The 25,174-nt window shown below is 58.9% G+C and overlaps 1 protein-coding gene across 1 annotated transcript; it reads right to left on the minus strand.

Annotated features, from left to right (window-relative positions):
* Positions 1–13,292: 13,292 nt before the first annotated feature.
* On the minus strand, positions 13,293–20,820 carry DUSP7 (dual specificity phosphatase 7). The gene is made up of 3 exons (XM_003818772.5): positions 20,196–20,820; positions 18,286–18,720; positions 13,293–15,468 (listed from the first exon to the last, which is right to left on the minus strand). Exons 1-3 carry the CDS (start codon positions 20,710–20,712, stop codon positions 15,161–15,163), a joined length of 1,260 nt encoding a protein of 419 aa, XP_003818820.2. The 5' UTR covers positions 20,713–20,820; the 3' UTR covers positions 13,293–15,160.
* Positions 20,821–25,174: the final 4,354 nt, after the last annotated feature.

Below are 25,174 nucleotides of genomic sequence, written 5' to 3' on the forward strand. Positions count from 1 at the left end.
CAGGGTGGTGGGCACAACGAAGGCATTTCACTCAGCCTGGGGCTGGGCAGCTTCCTGGAAGCAGCAATACCAACCCACGCAGGAGGCAGCCAGCTGGGGACAGGAGGGATCAGGACAGGTGGGCCTTGGGGTGGCCTTGTCCCTGTGCCTCTCTAGGGCTGGGCCTGACCCCAGGATGAAGCATCCTCATTCCATCCCTTCTGTCTAGCCAAGGGCTGGGGCTTTGGGTTCCCCTCCCTCACATTCCAAGTCACTGAATTTCTCTGGGCCTCCGTCTCTATACTTACAGTCCAGTGGGAACCTCGTGGAGGAGTTAGAAGCGCTTCTGTCAAGTCTTCACCTTGCAGCAGTGGTTACTGCTAGCCGGGGTACCTGGGAGGGAGAGTTCTTCTGGCAGGGGAAGCATGGCTGAGCCCACTGGGCACTGGCTGGAGTCCCGGGACTCCCCCAGCCCAGGGTCAGGCTCAGACTGCAGCATTCAAGGAGCCCTGCTGCCAGAGGAAAGACACCTGAGGCCACCTTCCTTCTGGGCCTGACCCCTGCGTCTCTCTGCCCTCTGTTCCCTGAGACCCAGTGCCAGGGCAGAGTGGCCTAGCACCCTGATCCTCCCAGCCACCCGCAGTGTCACCAGACGGTGTCCCCCATCTTCAAGGCAGCATTTCCATCCCCTCTGTCCTCCAGCTGGGGCACACTCCACAGTGGCTGCTTGGACAGCCCCTGACGGTGCATCCCCAGGGCTCTTCCCCCAGCAGGGTGAGGCACCAAAACTCACCCCCAGCCCAGAGGCTGCGGGGCGTTGAGGGGTGCCTGAGAGCTACTGCTCCCATCCCCCAGCAGGCACAGCCCAATACCAGCTGCTCTCATCCCCCAGGGCCTGGTGGTTCAGACAAGTTCCCCCACACCTGATGAGACAGGTCCCTTTATGATCCCCATTTAAATGAGGCTCAGAGAAGGGAAGTACCCTGCCCAGGGGCATATAGCTGATGCCCTCTGAGGGTGAGATTGGAAACCAGTCTGACTCAAAGCCAGACTCTCAACTGTGCCGCAGAGCTCACCCCACTGGGATACTGCCATATGTGATGCTCACCACCTGGCTCGGCTGTGTCCAGAGCTTGCTTTTTTTTTTTTTTTTATACAGAATCTTGCTCTATTGGTTGCCCAGACTGGAGTGCAGTGGTACAATCATAATTCTGTGGCCTCCACCTCCTGGGCTCAAAGGATTCTCCCGCCTCAGCCTCTAGAGCAGCTGGGGCTGTAGGTGAGTGCCACCACACCTAGCTACTTTTTTTTTGGATTTTTTTTTTGTAGAGATGAAGTCTCACTGTGATGCCCGGGCTGGTCTCGAACCCCTGAGCTCAAGCAATCTTCCCACTTCAGTCTCCCAAAGTGCTGGGATTACAGGTGGTTTTCAGAGTTTTTGTTCATCAGAGGTCTCTGATCCTTACCACAGCCCTTGGGGAGGGGATGCACTTACTGCCTACAGGTGGCAGCTGAGGCCCAGAGACCGAAGGGCTGGATCACATACCGACCACTCACCGACACCGGGTGCCAGTGGAGTGACACCTATACAGAGGGAGGTGCTCAGGAGGTTCAGGGGTGGAGACTGCTGGGCTGGGGGAAGGTGGGAGGAGGGGGCTGGGCTGCAAGGGGCTTTCTGCCTATCCCAGGCCCACCACCCCAGGGCTGCACTTTCAGCAGCCCCAGTATTTTATTGACTGAGTGGCAAAAAAGCTGTCAGCATAAACAGTGCCGTGTGAGTGTGGAACAAGGTCTGCTAGGCTGGCCTTTCGAAGCCTCCCTCTATGAGGACCCTGACACCTGCCCCAGCTACAGCCCTGGCTAGCCTTGCCATCAGAGCATCATTGTACTTTCCTCAGAGTGCCTCTTCACCAGAGGACAGAGTCTGAGGGACAGAGTAGGATCCCCTCCCAGAAACCCTCAGGACAGGCAGGGCGACTGCTGGGGGCCTGCTGGTGTATTCTGCCTAGCAGGTATGATGCAAGAACTTACAGTATCTGGACTGCCAATAGCCCTCTACAGGAGTCCAGCCAGTGTGCAGATGGGGAGACTGAGGCCCAGAAAGGCCAGGGACCTGGCTGCGGGCCCACAGCCCTTCGGGAGCAGAGCTGGAGTCAGGATCCAGAGCTTCAGCCTCCTGGCCCCGCCTAGGAACACTCAGGTCAGCTGTGCTTCGCCCTCAGGCCCCAGCAACCTCCTCTGCCTAGTACAGCCCAGCTCAGGCAGGTGCTGGCCACCTTAGGGCCTGAGCCTGGGGCAGAGGCTGGAGTTGGCTATGTTGGAGCTGCGGCCCTGCCCTGGATCCAAAAGTTGCCTGAAGCCCCATCTCTCCTCCCATCACTCCCTGACGGCAGCTGCCGCAGATCATCCAGGGATCCCAGACAGGGCAACCCCCAGTGTAATCAGGCCAGACTCCCACTTCTCTCCCAGACATCTTGTGGGTAGCCTCGACCTTGCTGTTCCTTGGATGGACACAGTTCAGCGGCTACCTTGAAACTGAAGGAGGTTGAAACTGGGCTCAGAGCTGAGGCTTTCCCCTTCTGCTGGGGGCTCGGCACCTAACCCCCTCACTGGGTCTTGGGCTTGACTAGGCTCGAGGAGGCTTTAGGCACCAAGGACTCTGAGGCTGGGGTGTCAGCAAGACTGGCAGCTGGGACAGAAGGGGCCCTCGGCCAGGTCTGGATGAGAGAGCACCCGCTTCTACCCCCCACTGCCTGATGTTGGCCCAGGCTGAGCCCAGCACCCTCAAACCAGGGGAGCAGCCTCACCCCTACCATGTGCTCCTGGCAGCCTCTGCCAAGGAGCCCAGAGAGAGGGTGACAGAGCAGGCACGCTCTGGGGAGGCTGGGCTGGGCATTTCCTGCCAGCAAGTGCCAGGGCTTGAATCCCCTGAAGGGGTGAGTCTTTAGCTTTAGTCAGAGGAAGTGAGGCAGGGCAAATGGGCAATGTGTGTGTAGTGCTGCCGACCTGGCAGTGACCATGCCTGCGGGGATGGGCAGCCATAGGGACTGCAGAGCAGGCCTGGCCCTGCAGGTCTCCGGCATCCATGCAGCCATGTCTGCCCTCAGTGGCTGTGTACTGCCCAGTACCCAGGGCGGTCACCCTGAGACCAGGCCCCTGTGGTGACCAGCCTGACCCCAGCTGCATCCTGACCCAGTTGCTGAGTCTCTGTTCTGCCCCTCACCTGCCGTGTGGTTTCGAAGGTCACTTGACCTCTCTGAGCCTCAGGATTCTCATCTGGAAAGTGGGGAAGACTGTGGAATCCAGATGCCCCTGGCTTCCCCCTCCCCAACATCAGGAGTCCACTCCTGAGTTAGAAAGAGCCCACAAGGGTAGAGTCTGCTGCGTTGACAGGGGGGCCCTGCTTCGTTGAGCAGAAGGGGCATCTGGGCCCAGGCAGCAGGGCCTTCTCAACACAGGCTGCCCGGATGGCTTGTGCTGTGCAGATGGCCCAGGGTGAGCCCCCAGACCCATCAGCCTTGAGAGTCATCAGCATTCCCACAGGGCTCAGCAAATTGAGCTTCCCTACTCACCCCTGGGTGATGAGTTATCAACACTATTGCCATCTGCAGGCCCAAGGCTGTGAGCACCCTCCAGGAGGCCACCAGCCTGTCCCACAGCCCCTATTTCCGAGGATGTGGCTTGGGTCCTCAATGGCTGGATTCTCAGGCATTTTTCCTGACCCAGCTCTGACCATGCAGGGTGAGAGGTGCAGTTTCTGTCTTGGTCCCCAGACTAGGGTCTCTTCATCAAGAGGAAGACAAGGCCTCCCACGCCTCTCCCTGCTAGGAAGCCTCCAGCAAACCTTGGCCACATGGAGAAGGGAGAAAATGTGGGGCTCAAGGTCCCAAACCCCCAGGCCCTAGCAAAGGCAGGAGGCAGGGCTGGGCATGGGGAAGAGAGTCTACCCTGGGTAGAGCCCTGTCCCCCTGGGCCTCTGTACAGCCTAGTATCCATGGAGGGCTCAGGCTAGCCCAAGAGTGAGCAAAGATGTCCTTGGGCTAGCTCACATCATGGAAAGTCACTGGGAACAAAAGGCTGGTCACGGGCCTGGCAAGGACTCAGACCACAAAGCCTCTTCTATTTCCTGTCCCCCATGGGCCAGGGACCCCTCCCCAAGGAGGCATTGCCCCATCCCACTTCAATGCTCCCTCTTGGGGACCAGGACTGGCTGGGGACAGAGACTACAAGTAGAAAGGCTTACACCTTAGAGTCACAGACTTGAGCGGAGCCTGGGGGCCCACCTCTCCCAGCCCCCTTTCCACAGATGGGGACACCAAGGCTCGGGGAAGGGAAAGAGCAGAGCAGAGCCAGGTGTCTTCATAGAAGGCCAGCGGTCAGCCCAAAAGGCAAAGGTGTGGGAACTGAGGAGGGTCCTGGGACGGATGTGGCTGGGCCAGATGGGAGACCGTCCCGGGCTCTGGCCAGCCTGGGCAGTCAGCCTCCCTTCCCGGGCCCGGCTGGGTGGGGGCAGCAGGGCTCAGGCGGGCGGGCTGTTGATCCAGCCCGACAATGATGAAACGGCCCCTTTGTCCTGCGGCGCCAAAGTTGCTGTGACTGGAGGAGGCGTGACGTGAAAGGGTCATTGTTCCCACTTGGGCAACCACTCAGGGAGCTGGAGGACCGGCCCAGAGCAGGCTTCATGCCAGCACTGCAGCCCTGCCTGCTGCCTGTGGCCGGTCGGGGTATCCTGGGCTCCCTGCTCCTACTGTGGCCAGTTCCTCCCTAGGGCCAGGGCCAGCTTGGGCACAGGTATCCCTCCCCACCACTGTGTCCCCCTCCCTTTCCCTCCTTCCTCCTGTCTGGAATAGACCAGAAATGGGGGACTCCACATACATGTGAACGCTGCCAGGTCGGACGCCTGCAGGCACCAAGGAGAGCTGGCGGGTGGGGGGTAAAGAAGGTGCTTTATCCTGGGACAAGGAAACATGCCAGTGACATTCACATCCTGAGGCTGTGACCTCAGGAACATCTCCTTCCCACTCCCATCCCCCAACCCTGGCACCTTGTGGATGGAGGGAGAGAGGGCCAGAGAAGGGAATTGGGCAGCCCCAGGCACCTTGTGGATGAAGGGAGAGAGGGCCAGAGAAGGGAAGTTGGCGGCCCCGGGCACCTTGTGGATGGAGGGAGAGAGGGCCAGAGAAGGGAAGTGGGTGGGCCCGGGCACCTTGTGGATGGAGGGAGAGAGGGCCAGAGAAGGGAAGTGGGTGGCCCCGGGCCATTCAGCACAAGCTCGTGGGCTGATGCCCAGGCTGGACTTCACTCCCCACCAGCCCCCAGACATGATGGACCTCCATTCTCTCTGGAAACCTGAGGCCCCTTCTCCATGCCCCCCATTCCTCCCTTGTCCCTTCAATCCACTCTCCCCTGAGCAGCTGTCCCCCGTGAGATCTTTCTAAAACCAAAACTTTATTGGATTCCACCCTAGCTTCAAACCTGCCATGCCACGTCCAGAGAAATCCCAAGCTCTTGTGTGGCATTCAAGGCCCTCCCTGCATAGCAGCAGCCAGGGCTGGGAGCCCCTGTCTGGATCCTCCCTCAGCCCCTGTGCAGGAACACAGATCACAGCAAAGACTATTTCATCTTCCCAGATCCAGCCTCCACCCTTTTGCTCTCACAGGTCCCGCCTCTTGAGTACACATTTTCCCTCCTCCGGGTCCCACTGCCTCTGGCCTCTGGGGCTCAGGGCCGGGGTGGTCAGGAGTGGCTGGTCTGGGCTGAAGTGAGAGTCTCCTTCTCCCCGCCCTAGGTGGCCCACTGGCTTCAGTGCACAGAACTACTCTCCTATTGGGCTCTCCACTGCCCCCAGCAGCTGGCATCAGGCTCAGCCTGACCCAGGCTAATTAAACCCTCCCCCAGCTCAGAGGAGGCTCTGGCTCTAGCTCTAGACTTCTTTCCCTGGAGGGACAGAGCTAATTAACCGAAAGGGTTTAATTAATCAATTAGCGTGGCCTCCAGACCCCTCCACTTAGCTGTGGCCATGGCAGATATTTATAAACAGGAGCTGCCAGACCCTTCTCTGGCTGGAACCTGACAGAGGGGAGGGCGGGCGATCATGGTGGGCACAGGAGCAGTGAACACGGCTGCAGAGGCAGGACGTCCTGTCAAGAGATGCAGAAGCGCCAGCCCCAGCTCCTGAGCACCACCAAAGGCCTGGGCAGATGCAGTCAGTGATGCTGGGACATGTGAGGGGACACAGTGAGACAGATACTCAGGGGCCCCATGCAACACCTCTTTGTGCACAAGTCACACAGGTCTGATACCCAGAGCTAAGTAAGTTCCCAGAGGTGTCCCAGACATATGGCCAGGGGTGCTGATGATGTCCAGCTGGACACAGCACCCTGGCCACCAAGACCTCCAGGGATGGGCCTGCACAGAGGGCCATGGGAGCCAGAGGAGGCACCAGAACCCCAGCTGGGGGACAAGGTGAGGGAAGGCTTCCTGGAGGAGGAGACATGTGCACTAAACTCAGGGAAAGAGCAGACAGGCCAGGCGTGGTGGTTCACACCTGTAATCCCAGGTGGGCAGATCTCTTGAGGTCAGGAGTTCTAGACCAACTTGACCAACATGGCAAAACCCCATCTCTACAAAAAATACAAAAATTAGCTGGGCGTGGGGGCTCATGCCTGTAATCCCAGCTACTCAGGAGGCTGAGGCAGGAGAATCACTTGAACCCGGGAGGCGGAGGTTGCAGTGAGCCGAGATCGTGCCACTGCACTCCAACCTGGGTGTCAGAATGAGACTATGTCAAGAAAGAACGAAAGAACGGAAGAAAGGGAAGGAAGGAAGGAAGGAAGGAAGGAAGGAAGGAAGGAAGGAAGGCAGGCAGGCAGGCAGGCAGGCAGGCAGGCAGGCAGGCGCAGTGGCTCACACCTGTAATCCCAGCACTTTGGGAGGCCAGGGCGGGTGGATCACAAGGTCAGGAGATCGAGACCATCCTGGCTAACATGGTGAAACCCCATCTCTACTAAAAATCCAAAAAAAAAAAAAAAAAAAATTAGCCAGGCATGGTGGCAGGCGCCTGTAGTCCCAGCTAATCGGGAGGCTGAGGCAGGAGAATGGTGTGAACCTGGGAGGCGGAGCTTGCAGTGAGCCGAGATCGCACCATTCACTCCAGCCTGGGTGACAGAGCGAGACTCTGGAAAAAAAAAAAAAAGAAAGAGAGAGAGAGAAGGAAGGAAGGAGAGAGAGAGAGAGAAGGAGAGAGAGAAAGAAAGAAAGAAAGAAAGAAAGAAAGAAAGAAAGAAAGAAAGAAAGAAAGAAAGAAGAAAGAAAGAAAAGAAAAGAAAGAAAGAAAAGAAAAGAAGCCAGACACAGTGGCTCATGCCTGTAATCCCAGCACTCTGGGAGGCCGAAGCAGGCGGATCATCTGAGGTCAGGAGTTCAAGACCAGCTTGGCCAACATGGTGAAACCCCATCTCTACTAAAAATACAAAAATTAGCAGGGTGGGTGGTGGGCACCTGTAATTCCAGCTACTCAGGAGGCTGAGGCAGGAGAATTGCTTGAACCTGGGAGGTGGAGGTTGCAGTGAGCCGAGATCACACCATTGCACTCCAGCCTGGGCAACAAGAGCAAAATTCTGTCAAAAAAAGAAGACAGAAAGAAGAGAAAGAGACAGAGAGAGAAAGAGGGAAGGAAGGGAGGAAGGGAGGGAGGAAGGGAGGGAGGGAGGAAAGAAAAGAAAAGAAAGAAAGAGAAGAGAAAAGAAAAGAAAAGAGGGAGCCAATTGAAGGGGGTGGTGGCAGGTGGAGAATATTCCAGGGGGAGGAAATAGCATGCACAAAGGCTGGAAGCAGGAACAGCAAGAGGTTCATCTCCACTAGAAGATGTCCCCTTCTGGGAGATGCCCCCAGACTACCTTACCTGTTGGAACTGGGTGTCCCTGACTCTCTGCCCCTCCAGCCTGTGCACTCCAGGAGGACAGCCCTGACTGGACACTCCCTCCCAAGCCTCCCCAGCTGTTGCCAGCCCTTCTCTTCCATTTCCCCTGCCCCACCCAGGTAACCTACAGGTGCATCGCAGTCCCTTCAGAAAGGGAGCTCTGGGCTCCTTCCCACAACATGCTGCTTTCCTCGGGCTGGCATGGGTGGGAGCCCAGCTGGTGTCAGGGATGGGAGGGGGTCAAAACCCAAAGGTCTCCTGACCTCTCAGGCCTGGGGTAGTTGAGAGCAGGGACTCTCAAGGCAGCCAGACCTGTGCCCAGACCCCAGTGGGGCCCCTTCCTGACACATGGCTTTGCAGTTCTCTGTCTTGGCTTCCTCATCTGTCCATGTGGGATAATCCAGCACCCCCTCCGAGAGCTGCTGGGGAGATTAAGTGAGTTTATCATGTAAAGCCTGCAGGACACCTGGCCCAGCACAAGGGCCATGGCTGTGTGTTATTATTATGGCTCTTACTGCAATTTGAACTGCCAGGTGACCGACTACATCGGAACAGATCCCAGGCAGGGCCAGGCATGAGGGGCAGCCATGGCAGGACCTCACGCCGAGGAATGATTCAGCCCCCAGAGCTGTCCTGGGCCCCTGCCGTGTTCCTGGCACTGCCAACACGTGGCTTCTCTAAATCAGCAACAGTAATAGCTGAACGTAAAAGACAAACAACTCTGCCTTCCTTTCAGAAGCCAGTCTGGAAAAATGGAAGCAGAGGTGTTTGTCCCAGAAATGCCACTTCTGGGCATGAGGCCCAGGGAAAGAATCTGAGATGCAGAAGAACCACACCCAGACTCCCTGCCCAGAGGTGCTGGTGAGACCACCTGAGTCCCAGCAACCGGAGAGGGACAGTGGTATCCAGCTTGCCTCTCTCCCAGCGGCCAGGGAATAGGGCTGCAGGGGCCTGGTGCCAGGGGTCTGGGGAGAAGTGTGAGCTGGGCCTTTGCTCCTGAAGTTCCTCCACCGGGAGCCTCATCCCAAGCCCCCATGCTAGGTTCTGTGGGGTGAGGAGAGAACTAGGTTTGGGGCATGTGAATTGGGGGACCAGAGGCAGGCTCAAAGGGGTGTGGTGCTGAATCTGAGGGCCAGATACCTCAGGGTCATTATTCTATCTCTCATCAGTGGAAACAGGGAATTGGAGAACTGAACGGGGGAGGATGCTTGTCCGAGATCACACAGCAAATTGACAATAGTTGGGCCGGAGAGGTGCCCCTCAGCAGGGGTGGGGATGCCACAGCTAAATGAACTCACCTGGGCTCCTGTTCCAGAGGTCTAGGTGAGCAACAGGCCCTTCATCCTGCTCTCTCCTCTTGAATTGGCAATTCTTATCCCCACTGTACAGATGAGGAAACGGAGGCTCTGAGATGGGCCGTCAGGGCTGTGCTGTCCTGGGGGATTTCCGGGATGCTTAAGGATCTTGGGGCCCCTTGGCTCTCCCTGGGCGCCTAGCATGTGGTGGCACAATGAGGGTGAGGCAAGCTTCCCTCAGGGGAGGTGAGTGGGGGCTCGGGGTCCCGTGGGCCCACGCATGCCCGGGCTAAGCTTAATCCTTCTGCGAGGCACAGCGGCTGGCTTTCAGGCTGTGGATGTGGCATCAGACAAGCTGGGACCCTCTGTTCACACCATGGGTCTTGATTCCCATGGGGCCCAAGTCCTGCTGGTCTGCAGATGTGTCCTTCCCACACCCTCTCCTGCACTCCTGACCCACCCTCAACTACTGTCCTGGCCTCCTCCCTGTCCCCTGGCCTGCGTGCTTGCCTTTCAGGCCGCTCTCACTCACCAACTAGATCTTCATTGTGACAGCCAGACCCCATCAGCCCTGTGCCTGATGCCCTCTAGGGGCTCCCCTGTCCCCTAAAGAGGCTCCTCCCTGGCCCATGACGCCCTGTGGAAAGGCACTGCAGCTTCTCCTCTGCCTGCAGCCCTGAGGCCAGAGGAGGAGTTGAAGGCATGGAGGGAGGCGTGTGGAGACCCCACACATGCACGGAAGCTACACGGCAGACAATGGCCCCTGGAGGTGTGCAATAGGACAGCCCTGGGAAGGGGGCTGGCTGCCTGGGCAAAGAGAGGTTCTAGCAAGGGGCCGGAGTCTGTGTCACGGTCACCTGTGGGGGCTCATCTGACCCAGCCAGAGACAATGGGGCCAAGGCCTCTAAGAGTTGCTAATGATAGTCTTTAATGACCATACCTGGAAAGGGATGACTTCACCCAGGACACACCCTGATGAGAGGAGGCTACAGTCACAGGCAGGCGGCTCCTCCATTGCTATGAGACCTGCATGGGCTTGTCTAGTCAGAGGATGGCAAAGCTGTGTGTGTGTGTGTGTGTGTGTGTGTGTGTGTGTGTGTGTGTGTGTCTGGTCCCTCACAGAGCCAGGGCCTAGTGAAAAGCCTCAGGGCAGCAGGGTGGGGGGCCCAGCTTCTACCTTGCCTCACTCTATGACACCCCTCTGCAAACCTCACCTTCCCCATCAGCACAGGGCTGGGAAGCAGAGTGATTCCGAGCCTTCCCAGGGCTGTCAGGTCAGCTGGGTCTCAGGAATCAGGTGAGAGCACTGTGTCCTGGTGGGGCCCAAAGAAAGCAGGGGAAAAGATGTCAAGGATCAGGACCTGAACACCCTCCATCGGGGCACCCAGAGGTTAACATGCTACTGTGCTCCCCACAGAGAAAGCTGGCTCCCATATCAGGCCCTCTGGCTTCTGCCAAGGATCTGGGGGTAGGTGTTGGTGTCCCAGACACATCCATTCTGACACAGAGGGAGGTACAGTGCAGTCATGGTGTTGGCCCAGGTGCACAGCATATGGGCAGTAGCAGGGAGGGGCAGGCTCCAGTGCAGGCTTGCCACCTACCCCCACCCTGGTCCATTCATGAGGAATGACTTTCCTCTGGGGAGGGGCCCTGTGGGGGTGGCAGGCAGAGCAGGGCCCTCTCCTGAGGGCTCCCTCTGCCCCCAGGCTCAGAGCGGGACCACCCTAGGGAAATGTTCATCTCTCCTGCGGTCTTGTCGGAACCCCTTCAAGGTCATCACTCCACAGCACTCCAAGTGCTTCCTCGTATCCAGCCTTAGTCAGTCCTCATGTTGCACTTGATTCATTTATCAGAGGACAAGTTGAGGGCCCCATTATCCTGCCACCCAGTGTGACATCACCGAGCTTCCCTCGGGCATGTTCCCTCCCTGGGACTGCCCAGCCGGCACAGGAAATGGCTGCTGGATGAATGTGCAAGTGAGTAAGTGTCTTGGATCCTCCTCCCATGGGAACACTAAGCGGCTAAGGAGTGGACCAGCAGCTCCCTGGGGTCCAGGCTGAAACAGAGGCAGAAACAGGGACCAAGGAGGCAAACAGGCTCAAGAGAGCAACAGGACTGGGGACAGAGATAAAGCAGGCGCACCCCCAGAGAGCCAAGTATCCAAGAGCTCAGGACGGCTGCGCTCAGGGCCTCAGCCACAGATGGCCTGAAGCAAGCAGGGCCCGCAGGGGAGAGCATGGCAGAAACGGGGTGGGATAGGAGGAGCTCAGGACACGGGGCCATGAGGTGGGAGCCCAAAACCCGGGGGTGGGGGACCACAGTCCAGTAAGCGTGGCCCGGCCCAAGGTCACAGAGCAAGGACCCAGGGCCCCAGCCTCTCAGCCATGACCTGGCCCTCTGTCCCCCAGCAGGGAACCTTAGCCAGGCCCAGTGCTGAGGTAGGAATTTCTACAGGTAAGGAGGACACAGACGGTCAGAGAGACCACTGGCCCCAGAGTGCACAGGGGTAAGTGGCGGGGCTGGCCCTCTTCAGGCACTCCCAGTCCTCCGTCTGAAGAGCTGGCTCAGGAGGCGGCTGCCACTCCCACCCCCACCCCGTCCTGTGCTTGGGCACGCTGGCACTGCCAGGCACTTACTCGGTTTGTCGAGGGCCCAGCCCCCAGCCCAGCACCCGCGGGCTTCCCCAGGCCTGGGCGAGGGCAGCAGGAGGGAACAAAGGCCCAGTCTCTGCCTGCTCAGGCCCCCACCCCCTTTGCCTGCCCCTGGCACAGAAGGAACAGGGCCCTGAGGGAGCCCAGGAGCAACAGCAGCACCGCCCCCTTGTCGAGGATGCAGCAAGAAGCCCCCTCCCACCCACAGAGGCCTGCCGGCTGAGCGGCAGGATTCTTCCACGCTCCACATGGGAGTGTTAGGGGGTAGAACTGAGGGACTGCAGTCACACAGCTGAGATTTGCACCCAGGCCCCACAGTGGGCAGAACCTGCCCTCTACCCCTCTCCACAGGCTGCGCATGATGGTTGTGACTGTGTTCTGGTGCAGACTAACTGAAGAGCAGAGATGAGGGAGAGAAGAGGAGAGCCTGGGCACCCCAACAGAGCAAGTCCCAGGCTGAGCCGCCCTCACCCTCTCGGCCCTACCTACCTACCTTCCACCTGGATCCAGCTCAGTGCTGATCACACAGTTTGCTGAAGGGATAGAGCTGGGGAATGTCAGAAATGGGGAAACTGAGTCAGCTTCCAGGCCTCTTAAGTCCTTGACTGGGGCTCACCTGATCCAGCCAGAGGCAAGGGAGACCTAAGCCACTCTGGAGCCTCCATTTCCTGATCTGTAACTCGGGGCTTGTTGTCCACTGGGGCCTCACTTCCCCAGACTGTGGCCCCCATCCTTCTCCAGACCTCCTCCCTGCTCTAGCCCAGGGCCTCGCTTAGACCCCCACCCCCAGGGGAGCCTTGACAGAGGCCCATGCCCACCCTTCCTTGTACACGCCTGAGCACGGCTGATTCCTCCCTGTGAGCCCAGGCCAATAATGTGCTCGTCATGCCACAAAGCTGAAAAGCACTCAGGAACCAGGTGCAATCGGCCTAAGGGACCTGTCCAAGGCCACCCAGCCCTTAAGAAGCAAAGAAGGGCTGACCTGTCACTACGCACTGACATCTCAGGACCTGCAGGGGCAGGGTTGAATGCACATTCCCCTCTCACCCACATGGCAGCAAGAGAAATAGTTAGGGTCCTAGGGGCTGCAATCTGGGAAATGCCTAAGCAGACAGCCTCGGACAATGAAGGGCGAGTCAGGACTCAGTTGTGTGAACTTGGTATATACAACCTCTCCAAGCCTTGATTTCAGCAGAAGCCCACAGAGAAAGCCCTGATGCCTCTGCCTGCCAGTGCCTAAGGGCTGGGGAAATGCCACCTGCCCCAGTTCATCCAGAAACTGTGGCTGCTCCCTCCCATCTGCGGGGCACCTTGATTAGTCTAAGTGGCCAGCAGACCCCAAGCAGAACCAGGCCAGTGCCTCACACAGAGCAGGCACTAGGATGCCTGTCGACAGCACTCCTTCCCCTCCTTCCCAGGCCCCAAGCCCTTATCGGACACGACTCATTTTAAAGAAAAAATAATATTTATTTGCAATATAAACAAAGTCCCGTTGTTGGTTCGGGATATATATATATATGTATGTGTGTGTATATATATTTGTAGGGTCACAAATCTTCCTTCATAAGATCATAAAGCAAAACTGGCCACCTTCTGGCATACCCTCATTTACACAAATCTGGTACATCTTTCTGGGTTTTCTTTTTAAAAATAAAAGAGAGAAAAAGAGAACCATGTACAGCATGGAAGCTTGTTGTCAATTTCTCGACTGTGGCAAGATTTTAATCTGCTGCCCTAAAGAATCCCTGAAAGCCACCCCCGTGAGGTAAGAAGCAGTGGGGCAGAGTTTTTCTGTGGCCTCACTCACATGCTGAGTGCTGCTCCGTCAGGGACCCTGGCCTGACTCCTCTGCCTGCCCCAGGCCCCCATGCAGTCCTGACACCTGGTGGAACTGAGGCTGGAGAAGGAACAAAACTGGAGGAAGATAACAGAATCCGTGGCTTCGTTCTGTGGAGGCAGGGGGAAGTGAACAGAGCCTTACCCCCCTTCTGCTGGTCAATCCTTGCCCCACTTGCCCCCGCCCTAGGGTTGAAATGGGTGCAAGTCTCCTGGCAGTAGAAGGCATGGGCAAGATGAGGGCAGGGCAAGCTTCCAAGGGGACAAGGGGGCTGGGAGTGGCCAGACCAAAGCGACAGCTAGGGAGAAGGAAGAACCTGGAGGTCGGGCTGGGCCCCACCACCTAAGGTCTCCCCAGCCACTGGGCCTCCACTCCCAGTTACAACAAGAGAGAGAAAAGGAAGAGAGAGGGAGTGGGGGAGAGAGAAAGAAAGAGAGGGAGAGGAAGAGAGACAGACAGACAGACAGAAGTAGTGGCTAAGTATATAAAAGGGCTCAGAGCCCAGGCCTTCTTAGGGGCTGACCCCAGAGGGCTAATGCTACTGCCTGGCAGCCCCCTGCGGCCCACCTCCTGGGGGACAGCGGCAGGGCCCCAGGTTCCCCACCTTCTGCCTCAGGGAGGTCTGCAGGGACCACCAGAGGGATGGATGAGACGGCAGAAAATGCAAAGACCACCATCCAGCCCACCAATCACAACTTGCAGCAGTCATCACAGGCGAATGCAGGGCTAAGTCAGACTGGGCCAAGGGTGGGAGGCGGCACGACCGGGGGTCCCAATACCTGAAGAGCAGTAAGCCACCCCTTCAAGAAGGGCCCGCTGAGGAAACAGAGGCTTCACACATGTGCAAAACGCATTTGGTCAAGGTCAACATGGCGTCTGTCTTTTCCATTAAAAAACAAAAACAAAAACAAACACGATACTTGCTTTTTGAAATTGAACGAAAAACAAAACTGGTAACATTTCTCTCTCTTGCAGGATCAGGAAAGGGATGAAATACTGGGTTATACAATCCACTGTTGCATGTAGCCTGAAAATAACACTTTTTGTTAAAAAAAAAAAAAAAGAAAAGAAAAATCAAGAAGAGCTCAAACACTCTTTGTGCTCCAGGGAGCTTGGATTTACCTGCCAAAAGTAAAAAGTAAACTCAGGTCCGTGGATGTGTCTTTAAAAAACAGCCAAACTGGCTGGGCCGTCAGCAGAAAGGAGCGTCCTGGACAGGATGAGGCCCTGGTGGATGCCCAAAGCCACGTGTCCAAGAGCCGAGGCCTCTCCAGCAAGCCCTGCAGTGGGAGACCTTGCCTGTGGGCCCTGCCCCCAAGGATGGTGAGGGGCGCTCCGACACCGATCAGCCTGGGCCTCTGGGCACAGGTGACATCTGGGGGTTCCTCAGGCCAGAGGTGGCGGGCTTGGGCTCTCCCACCTAGCCCTGTGGAGAGCCGAGCAGGGGCCTGGTGCCATGCCCCCCGTGCACCAGGCCTCACGTGGACTCCAGCGTATTGAGTGGGAACAGGTTGTGGTTGGTGGGCGTGGAAAAGTAGAGCTGCTCACTCGACGCGTGGTTGTCGCATGGGCTGCTTAGCCCCAGCGTCCGCTCAAAGTCCAGCAGCTGCCCCATGAAGTTGAAGTTGGGCGAGATGTTGGACTTTTTCCTCTTGACAAAGTCGTAGGCGTCGTTGAGTGACAGGTTCATCTTCTGCATCAGATAGGCCACAGTGACCGTCACTGAGCGGCTGATGCCTGCCAGGCAGTGCACCAGGACACCACACTTCTTGGAGCGGGCTTCATCTGAAACACATTGGCATGGGTCAGGGAGGTGCCTCCTTCAAGGAGCCTTCCCACATGGGTGGGCAGGTGGGGCTGGGGCACAGAGGGCAGCATGGTCGCTGGCTGGTCTTGCCCGACCCCTGAGGGACCTGGCCAAGCCCAGTGTGGGTAGGGCAGCAACTTGGAATAGAGGTCAACAGCACTGCTGTGGAGAGGGCTCTGCACACTTTAGCCCCAAGGCACTGGACACCCGTGTCTGTTTCCTCATCTATAAAATGGGCCTATTTATGCACAGTGGTCTCATAAGGACCTGAGCCAAGTGAGGGGTCAACAAACATGAACTACTGTAATGCCTGTGATCATGGCTAGTCCTACCACTGCCATGTGCGTTAACGACTGCTGTCACGGGTGTCACCTGCATCCTCTTGGGTCATCTGCACCATGGCCAGTAAGCCCATTTTATCAACGAGGAAACAGACACAGAGACAAAGTGGCAAGCCCGAGGCCACACAGAAGCTCCTCCTAGCTCAGCGCCCGCTGCTGCCAGGCCATGACCTGGGACTGGGGGCTGGGCTGGTTCTCTTGGAGCCGCTCCCATGGGTTGTCCCTGAGAGTCTTCTAGGAAAGTGGCCTGAGGGAGGCTCCTCTGGAAGGAAGTAGGTGGCCTGGCCCTGCATTTCGCTCTGCCGTCTGCCCAGCTAGTCCCCAAGGCCTTAACTCCAGCTCCTAAGACACAGGGACTGGGATGATGGCCACACTATCACTTGTGATGGGGCTTCATAAGTGAGGTGTGCTTAAATGGGCCCCACCCCTGCCACTTGCTAGACCTTCCTCAGCAGGCCCATGTGTCAGTGATATCTCCTACCACAGCTGACTGGATGGGGCCAACCTTCCTGTCCCCTTTCCCCTCCAACCCTCCCAGCTTCCCCCAGTGCCACCCTCAGACTCCTCTGTCTGACACATAGAAGCTCAATAAATACTGGCCGAGCTACTGAACAACTCAGTCCTGTAATCTCTCCTGGACCCTGGGGCAGCTGCCTCTCTGTGTGCCACAGCTGTGCCAGGGACATAGATTCACAAGAGGCAGCCATGGGGTCCTTGATGTCCCCACCACCCTGACTCTGAACCCTCCAGGAGCCAGGCACACAGCTAGCACGCAATCAATGCCTTCCTACAAGATGACACACGGGTTCACCCACTGTTCTTCGTTGCCTTTGTCCTGACAGAGCTTCCTCTCCCATCCCCTCCCAACCAAGGAGTAAAGCATACAGTAGGTGCTTCCTCCAGACTCAGGGACTGACAGGGGGCCCCATGGCTAAGGCACTGGGGCAGGATCATCTGGCAAGGAGACAGACATTGCAGCTTCATGAGGAGCTGTGTGGTCTGACCTCGAGATTGGGGGTGGGAGAAGGGGGTGCTGGGACCAGCCTCCAGTGGTAACACCAGGATGTGAGGAACACCTGGCCTCCAAACCCACCTCCAGGTGATCCAAAGACAGTCTGTTTCTGCTGGCTTTATTTTTGGCCTTTTCAGGGTGTAGCTGGTGACTGATCCTGTCCCACTGACTCCTAAGGGATGCCTGGGCCTCAATTCCTTCACTTGTCAAATGAGGAAAAAGGTCCCCCTACCCAGACGGGGAGGAGCTTTCAGGAAGGATAAAGGTACCCACTAGCCAGGCCCAGCCTGGCGAAGCCTGCTTCCCTCTCTCTATTCCCCTCCCTCGTTGGGGGAGTTCAAATGCTGAGGCAGCACCCCTAGCCCTCTTGACCCAGGGGGTGGGGGGCAGGGCTGAGAAGCTCCAGGCAGCCCCAGTTGCAGCCCCTCCCCCAGGCCTCAGCTTCCTTCCTTCCTCCCAGCCAGGCACCTACTTTTGGTTCCCAGTAAGCGGATGAGGCGGGGAAGCCTCCCACTTCCTGTTGTTAAAGCTAGCCCAGCCCAGCTGACACCAAAACGCCCTCCACTGGACACAGCCACCATCGGGAAAAGACAGCCCGGGCCACCCCCACACCTTGCCACTGGAGGCTGGGCAGAAACATTGGGTCACCAGGCTCAGAGATAGAGCGTTTACATTCATCCTGAGCCCTCGTGCCCCTTCCTTGCACCCTGGGCCAGGGGAGATGACCTGTGGTCTCAGCCTCCAGCTGGCCAAGGAGAAAGCAGTGGGGACCCGAGTCTGCTGAGGCTGGGGATACAGGGACTCGAAGGGCACTAAGCCAGACAGCAGGACACACTGCTCTGGGGAAGGCCTTTCTCCACTCCCCCACCTTCTCTTACACTCCTCCCTACACTCCAAGCAAGCCCTACAGGCTACAGAGAGCATCTGGAGGCTGACTGAGCTAGCAGTCACCACATTTCAATAGCTGCCTGTTTGGGGTGTGCCTCTGGCTCCAGGGCTACCTTTCAGCCCTCTTAGGTCCACATTAAAGCCCAAAGAGGCACTATGACAACCCCATCCTGGAGAGACATGTGTGCTGAGGCGTGATGCGGAGCAAGTGAGACCCGTGGGAGGTCTGTGCGCTGTGATGTTTCAGCTTGCTAAGCCCGAAACAACATCTAAGCCAGGAAAACACAAGCTGGACAGCAGAGAGCCCATGACGTGCTGTCAGCTAGGGGGAGCTCAGGACTCAGGAGACTGCTCAGGCCCCAACAGGTAGAGGGGCCCAAGGGACTCGGTGACTCACAGTAGGCCTGGGTACACCCATGGGCACACGCTGGCACACGTAGGGCACACACAGGTCTCAACACGCCCAGAGGTACCCAGTCAGGCGGGGGCGCCACCCAGAGTCCTGCATACACCTTGATGCACCCACACCCCCCTGCCCAGCACACAGCACCTACCAATGAAGCTGATGGCCTCAGGGAAGAACTGGGAGAGGTTCTGGCTCCAGTGGTCAGAGATGGGGATCTGCTTGTAGGTGAACTCGCCGCCGTGCTCGAAGGCGTTGGGTAGGTTGGGTGTGACATTGAGGATATACTTGATGCCATACTTGCCGAGCACGTCCAGGTTGGTGGAGTCCTTGGCGCAGCCGAGGTAGAGGTAGGGCAGGATCTGGACAGGGAAGGCTGGTTGGCTGGATGGCACAGGGCTGCCGTCTGACTCGGTGGCACTGCTGGGCAGCTCTCGGTCCGACTCGCCGTCGGAGCAGTCAGAGCTGATGCGCAGGCCCCCCAGGCCCAGCACTGAGGTGGGTGGCGAGCTGCTCGGCGAGGAAGAGCTGTCCACGTTGGTCTCGCAGTGCTCAGAGTACTCTGTTTGAAACTTGTTGAAACCACCTGTGTCCGGGGTGAGACAGGGCCTGGGTGAGAGGCTGGTGAGAGCCCAGATGGGCTGCACAAGACCAGAGATGGCCAGGACTCTGCACGCCAAACACCACAGCACCCACGGTCAGCATGGGCCATGCCAAGCATGTTACACGTGTGCCCTCTCTCGTGTTCTCTCCATCTAAACCATGACCACTTCACAGATAAGGAAACTGAGGCCCCAGAAGGTGAAGTGACGTGCCTGGACTCCAAACTGGTACCCATAACACTTCAGGGCCCCCAGCCATGGCACCAGCTTTAGGGCACTTGAGGACAGGCCCCAGCTAATTCCTCTTCTGCAGCTCCCACGCACACCTAGCACCCATGGGTGTTCAGTAACAGCCAAGTGGTAAAGAAAAGCAGACAACCCCATCTTAGCCAGCACCTCTGGGTTGGCAAACTCCTCTTATAGATGAGACCACAGGTGCCAGAGCCACATCTGGCTCAGTTAGAGGCAGAGAGGTCCTGGGCTTCCTGAATGGGAGTCTAGTGGTTGCCCAGCCCCGAAACTACAGCTGGGGAGGGTAGTTGGAAGGTACTGGCTGGCCCCTTCCTCCAGCAAGGGCAGGTTTTTGAAGGGGGTCCTGGCTCCACTTCTCTAGAACCCTCCCTTAGAACACAAGCCCCACCCCCAGCCTTGGACCTGCAGCGGGGGAGGGCCACTGGGGCGATACAGGGACAGGAGAAATGGGGAGCCCCTTGCAGCGAGGCATGGGCCCTGCGCCCGAGGGTGCCGCAGGCCTCCCCTCCCCTCCCGCCCGCCCCGCTGCCAGCAAGAGGCCATTTTGGAATGTTAATTGGAAACACCGGCCTCAGCCACTCGCCCCCCCGGTGCTACCTCTCCCTTCTGCAAGCTCCGGGGCAGCAGGCTAGGGACCTGGGGGTCCCGAGAGACCCGGGCCAGGGCAATGGAGCCTGCCCATACCCTGCCCCAAGCGCCTCCTAGAGGCGGCAATTCTCCGGTGGAAGGAGCAATTCCCGGATCCAGGAGACCCCAACCCAAATGGTCTCCATGCGCTGGAGGTGAGGATGGTGCTATGAAAGGTGCCCTTCCTGATCCTGGCCTTCCAGAAACACGAATTCTAGGCTGGACTTGGGCGCCCTGCCGCTTTTAGGGTTCTGGGAGGCGGCGCCTTCCACCTCTGAGGGGCTCCACTGGAGCCCAGGCACTACTGTCGCCCCATCAACAGGAAAAAAAGGAAACCCCAGGCAGGGGAAAGTTTGTTCCACCCACTCGAATCGTGCCGAGAAAGGGGGCGCAGAGGGAGCCCCGCGCCTGCCAAACGACACAGTGGGGACCCGGCTCCAGGAGGGCGGATGCGGGCCGGGGACGACGTGGCGCCCAGAGGGGTAGGCCGAGCGCGTGGAGAGGAAAGCGCCTCCAAGGGGGGCGTCAGGGAGTCGCGGGGGGGCCCCGATCCCGTAAGGCGTCTCGGTGCCGCCCTCACCTTGGAGGTAGTAGGCCTGGCAGCCGTCGTCGCGCAGCTTCTGTAGGAGCAGGCCGAGCACGGAGGCGGGAGCGCCGGGCTCGGGCTGCCACTCGGCCGTGGCCTCGTCGTAGAGCAGCACGGTGGCCGCCTTGCAGCGCGTGGCGAAGCGCTCCTTGTCGGCGTGGTTGGGGATGATGGAGCGGATGGGCAGGTTGCCCTTGCGCAGGCGGCGCAACATGAGGCCCGGGATGGCCAGGTTGATGGCCGTCTCGATGTGCGACGACTCGAAGAGCTCGTGCGGCCGGCAGTCGAGCAGCAGCAAGGACGCGCCGCCGCGCGCCTCCAGCTCCTCCTGCAGCCACTCGGCGCTCTTGCAGGGCATGGTCCCTGCCCCCGTCGCCGCGCCCGCCCCGGTGCCTGCGCCGGACCCCGACACCGCACCGGGCTCGGACCCCGCCCGGGTGCCCCCAGCCGCCGCCGCCCCCGAAGTCGACATGTGCGCCCGCGCTGGGGGGCCGCGGAGCTGGTTTTTCATGGGGAGCGCGGGCGGCCCGGGGCCGGGGCCGGGCAGCCCTGCCCTGGGACGGCGCCCCGGCCGCGCGGGCCCCAGCCGCGTCTCCGGGCGCCCGCCTCCCGCCGAGCTGCGCGCCCGCCGCCCCGGCCTCCCGGCCTCCCGGCCTCCGTCCCGCCCGCCCGGCCCTCCGCGCGCACCGCGGCCTGACAGCCCCAATTAAACGGCGGCTCCGGCGGCCGCGCGCCGAGGCGTTCTCCGGGGGGCGGGGCCGCGGGGGCCGGCGCCCGGGCTTAAAGGCGCAGCGCCTCCACCGCCCCTCCCCACGGGGTACGCGGGCGCGCTCGCGACCCGAGCCCGGGAGACCAGCGGCGGGGCCCTCCCCCACCGCCTCCGCACCGTTGCCCCCTGGACTAGCTCCGAGCTGACTACGATCCGCCTAGGGACCCCGGCCTAGACGCCCTCATGGGTTCACTCTGCGCGTGCTCCCAAGCTCTTCTGGACACTGCGGGAAGAGAAGCCCTGGGGGCGTCCTATGCCTGGCACCCCCACCCCACATTCACAACAGCATAGTTTTCCTGGGACGGGGCGTGGTGGGGGGGATGGTCAAGCGGAGCAACCTCTCCTCCTCCCGCCTGTCATCCCATTCATTTTTTCTATCATCGAGTTCATTCAACAAATGAGAATTGAACGCCTACTACGTGCCAGGCACTGTGCTAGGCGGTCACAGTTTCAGGGGACCTCATCGTTCCCCTGACGGTCACAGGCTCCAGACCTGAGGGGGAGCGTCTCACGCCAGCAGGCCTGATGGGAAATCAGGACCTGGGCAACTGGCGGGGTAGAAGACTCAGGGCCGTGCCACCTTCCGTGGGCGGGGTGGAGAAATCCTGGAAAGGACCAGCTTTGGGAAGGGATCGCGAGCCCTTTAAGAAAGCTTTACAAGCGGGGTGGTGACAGGCGCCCAGTGAAGCGCCACGTGACTTTTTCCACGGGGCCGGTGGGAGGGGAATGCTCCTTTATAATCAGCTTTCCTTCCCCTGCCTCCCTCTCAACGGACCAATCAACTTCCGCGGTAGGCGGGCGCCTGCCATGCAGATGGCCAATCCTGGCCGAAAGAGGCGGTGGCGGAGGGAGGCGGGGCCCGCCGCGGTTTCCACCCAGGGCGAGGAAGTGGGCGGGGCCTCCTCCCGCCCTGTGTGTCGATTTGCAGGCAGGCGGGGCAGCGGAGGTGAATGGACCCGCAGGTAGCGCTAGAACAAAGCGGCTAGACACAGGCGGCGCGCTTGCGTAGGACCTGCAGTGCTTTCCCTACGGAGCCAGGGTGGCAGCTTGAGGCTGGACCCTGCCGTCTATCTGGTCCATTCTTTTGCCTGGCGGGGTGCCCCTCCTTGGGGCTTAACCCCCCGACTCCGCCCGAGGCTGGTCGGCTCTGAGACACCTTGCCCCCATCCCTGACTGGGGGAGCGGTGGTGCTTGAGGGACGGCCTCTGGAACCCCGAGGATTTGAGCTTTCCGCTAACCTCTGACCAGAAGGCACGAAAAGGGGTGACTCAGGAGCAGTCCCCGCCTGTCTTTCAAGCGAGGGATAGTCTTTCGGAAGAGTTTCATCCTGGGCCACAGGGCTGTATCCCAAAGGAGCAGGGGTCTCTCCCACAGTCACACTCTCAGAGTGTGAAAGGAGAAGCAACTCTCCGCCCAAGGTTGTCCTGGGCCTGTGGAAAGAGCTTCCAGGGCCCAAGATGCCAAGACCCAGATTCTGTCCTGCCACTTGCAGGTGTGTCCTGTGACCTTAGTATGGTTCTTCCCTCTGGGCCTTGGGTCTCCCAGTGTAGGAGAGTGCTAGTGTGGACTGAGCCCAATCCGTCTATGAATCCATCCGGCTGGGAGGACGTGGTCTGAGGACAGGCCTCTCGGCTGGCAGGCTGGATGCTGCTTGTCAGGGATGGAGGCAGCACTCAAAAAAGAGGCCTGAGCAAACTCCCAGGGGAGGGTGAGCTGCTGAGCAGTGCACCATTCACTCAGCAAGCCTTGCTGAGGGCCTCCTGAGTACCAGCCTGCCTGGAGCCGGAGTGACAACAGTGGAGCCTCCATCCTCCACTCAGGCCTGGCTACCTCTCCCCTCTGCTCCACCATGGGGTTGGATGCCGGTCTGGGTGCTCTCCGAGGCCTACCACAGGATGAACACAGACCCCTCTTTCTCTAGGGCAGAGACTGGTCTTGGTGTTCCCTCCCCAGACGGGTCCATGGTAGCTCAAGAAGGTGTCAAGTGCCCAATAAGTCAGGGTGACATCCCTGAGGGGCAGGGCAGAGTCACATCAACAGGAGGCTCATGCTGTCCTCAAGTGAGACTGGGCGCGTGTCCCACGGCACTGAAGCATACTCGCTTCTGAGTGCCTGGTGAGGAATGGGCCATTGCTCTCACTAGCAAGGGAACAACTGAAATGGGAGCCTCCTCTGAGCCTCCCCAGCCCCCACTACCCAGGCATGAGGAAGAACTACCCTAGAGAGAGGAAAGGGGTCCCGCCATCCCTCACATTAGCCTGCAATGACTCCTGTCTCTCTCCCTTTAGACTCCTGTAGTGGGGGATACACCCTGGAGGAGAGATCTGTGAGAATGTGTGAAAAGCTCCCGCAGCAGGAGGAGAGGGCGTCCTCTAACAAGGAGGTAAAGAGAGGCAGATTTGGATGAGTGCAGGAGAAGGGGGAGCATGTGGAGAGGGGGTGACAGTGGAAGCAAAGGGTTGGCAGGAAAATTAACCAGCCCCTGATGTGCCAGCAGGACCCTGGGCCCCCACCGGGCAGGTTGGAGGAGGTTGGAGGAAAGGCCCTAAGTCTTGGTTCTCACTGTGGGGAAGAACCCTCAATCCCAGACTTACAAGGCCCAGAGCAGGGCAGGAACTCGCCTATGGTCACATGGCAAGAGACCAGAGCTGTCCCTGTCCGGGGCCTTGCCTGGCAGCTGTAGGCTTCCCTCAAGGGAGAGGGTCGTTCTTGGCAGCAACCTGGTGCCCTGGGTGATTCCAAGGCCTTGGAATCATTCTTCCTCTTTAGAAATGTGGTCTTTCCTGCCTTTAGGGTTCAGGCCTTCCCTCACCTGCAGCTCCCAGGAGGGGTGTCCAGCTCACTAGGGTCTCCCTGAGGGGCAGGGTGGGGGAGTGGGAAAGAGGCTGCTGGAAAAGCTCTGTCCCTGGGGATGAGCTTGTTTCAGGAGGGAGAGGGGAAGTGCAGGTGGGACATGCTTGAACTCTCTGAGGGCTGTCCCTCCTTCCCACACAGCCCCAGGCCTTTGCACAGGTATTTCCCCTGCCTGGACAGTTTTCATCCTCAGCCTTTGCCTGCCTTCTGATCCCAGCTCAGAGTCTCTGAGCACAGAGGCCTCCTCTGATCATCCAGGCCCAGATTAGCTTCCCTGCTGCGTGCTCCAAGGACCCCGTCCCCTCCTCACCCCATCTTTGCTCTGCACCCTATCACAGTCACTGTCCACCACCCAACACCATCCACTACCACACCACACTGGTCACCCGGAACGCCCAGGGGCAAGTCTGCCCTGCCTCAAGCCTGCTGCTCCTCCTGCCATCCCTTCTCATCGCGATCAGCCAACTGCCAGGCCTGAACCCACAAGGCACGTCTGGAGCTGCCTTCCCTGTCTGCACACATCCAACCTCAGAACCACACAGAGAAGGGGCCTTCCTGGCAGCACAAGGCCTCGCCATGGTGGGAATGTTTCATGGCCCTTTGCTATTCCTCTGGGAGGAGCTGAGGGTCCCTAAGAGCAGATGTGAGCTAGTATGTACCCGCTTCCCCCCAACACACACATTCATATGGCTGATTGACCAAGGAGCTGTGTCATCAGAACAGTTCAAGTGCCTAAGAAACAGATTTACCTTTTCCCACTACTGCCCATGGATTTCTTGCAAACGGGCCACCATGCTTCTAATGGACAGGCTGAGGCGAGGGGAGGGTCAGCTCCTTGCCCTCCTGGTCCTAAGGAGGCTGGCACAAATCTAAGCTAAGGAGGCAGCTTTCTACTATGGGTCTGTCTCACATCCCACTGTAAGGGATGAGCAAGGGCTGAGCAGTCTCTGGTGCCTGTTGCTGGAGAGTAAGCCAGCCTCTGCCCAGACCAGCTCCACCAGGCTGGAGAGGTGCTCCAATGGAGGCCTGCTGAGACCTAGACTTGGTCTGCTTGCCCTTGAACTTTGGGACAGCTTCTTCCCCAACCCTTGGTGGGGTGCCTGCCTGGGCCGGTGTTCAGACAGCAGCATCTAAGCCAGGCCAGGAGAGGACTGTGAAGGGCTGGCAACTCTTCTGCCCTGTATAGAACTCCTGGCTGCACACATACACATATACATGTAAGGATACATACAACACAGGCACCAACACACATAGTCCTACCCATATAACCACATATGCTCATGGGCACGTAAGTGTATGTACAGAAATACACAGATAAGGACCTATACATGTGTGCAAAAATACACAATAC

The sequence above is a fragment of the Pan paniscus genome, chromosome 2 (genome assembly GCF_029289425.2).
Source record: "Pan paniscus chromosome 2, NHGRI_mPanPan1-v2.0_pri, whole genome shotgun sequence".
In the NCBI taxonomy this organism is placed as follows: domain Eukaryota; kingdom Metazoa; phylum Chordata; class Mammalia; order Primates; family Hominidae; genus Pan; species Pan paniscus.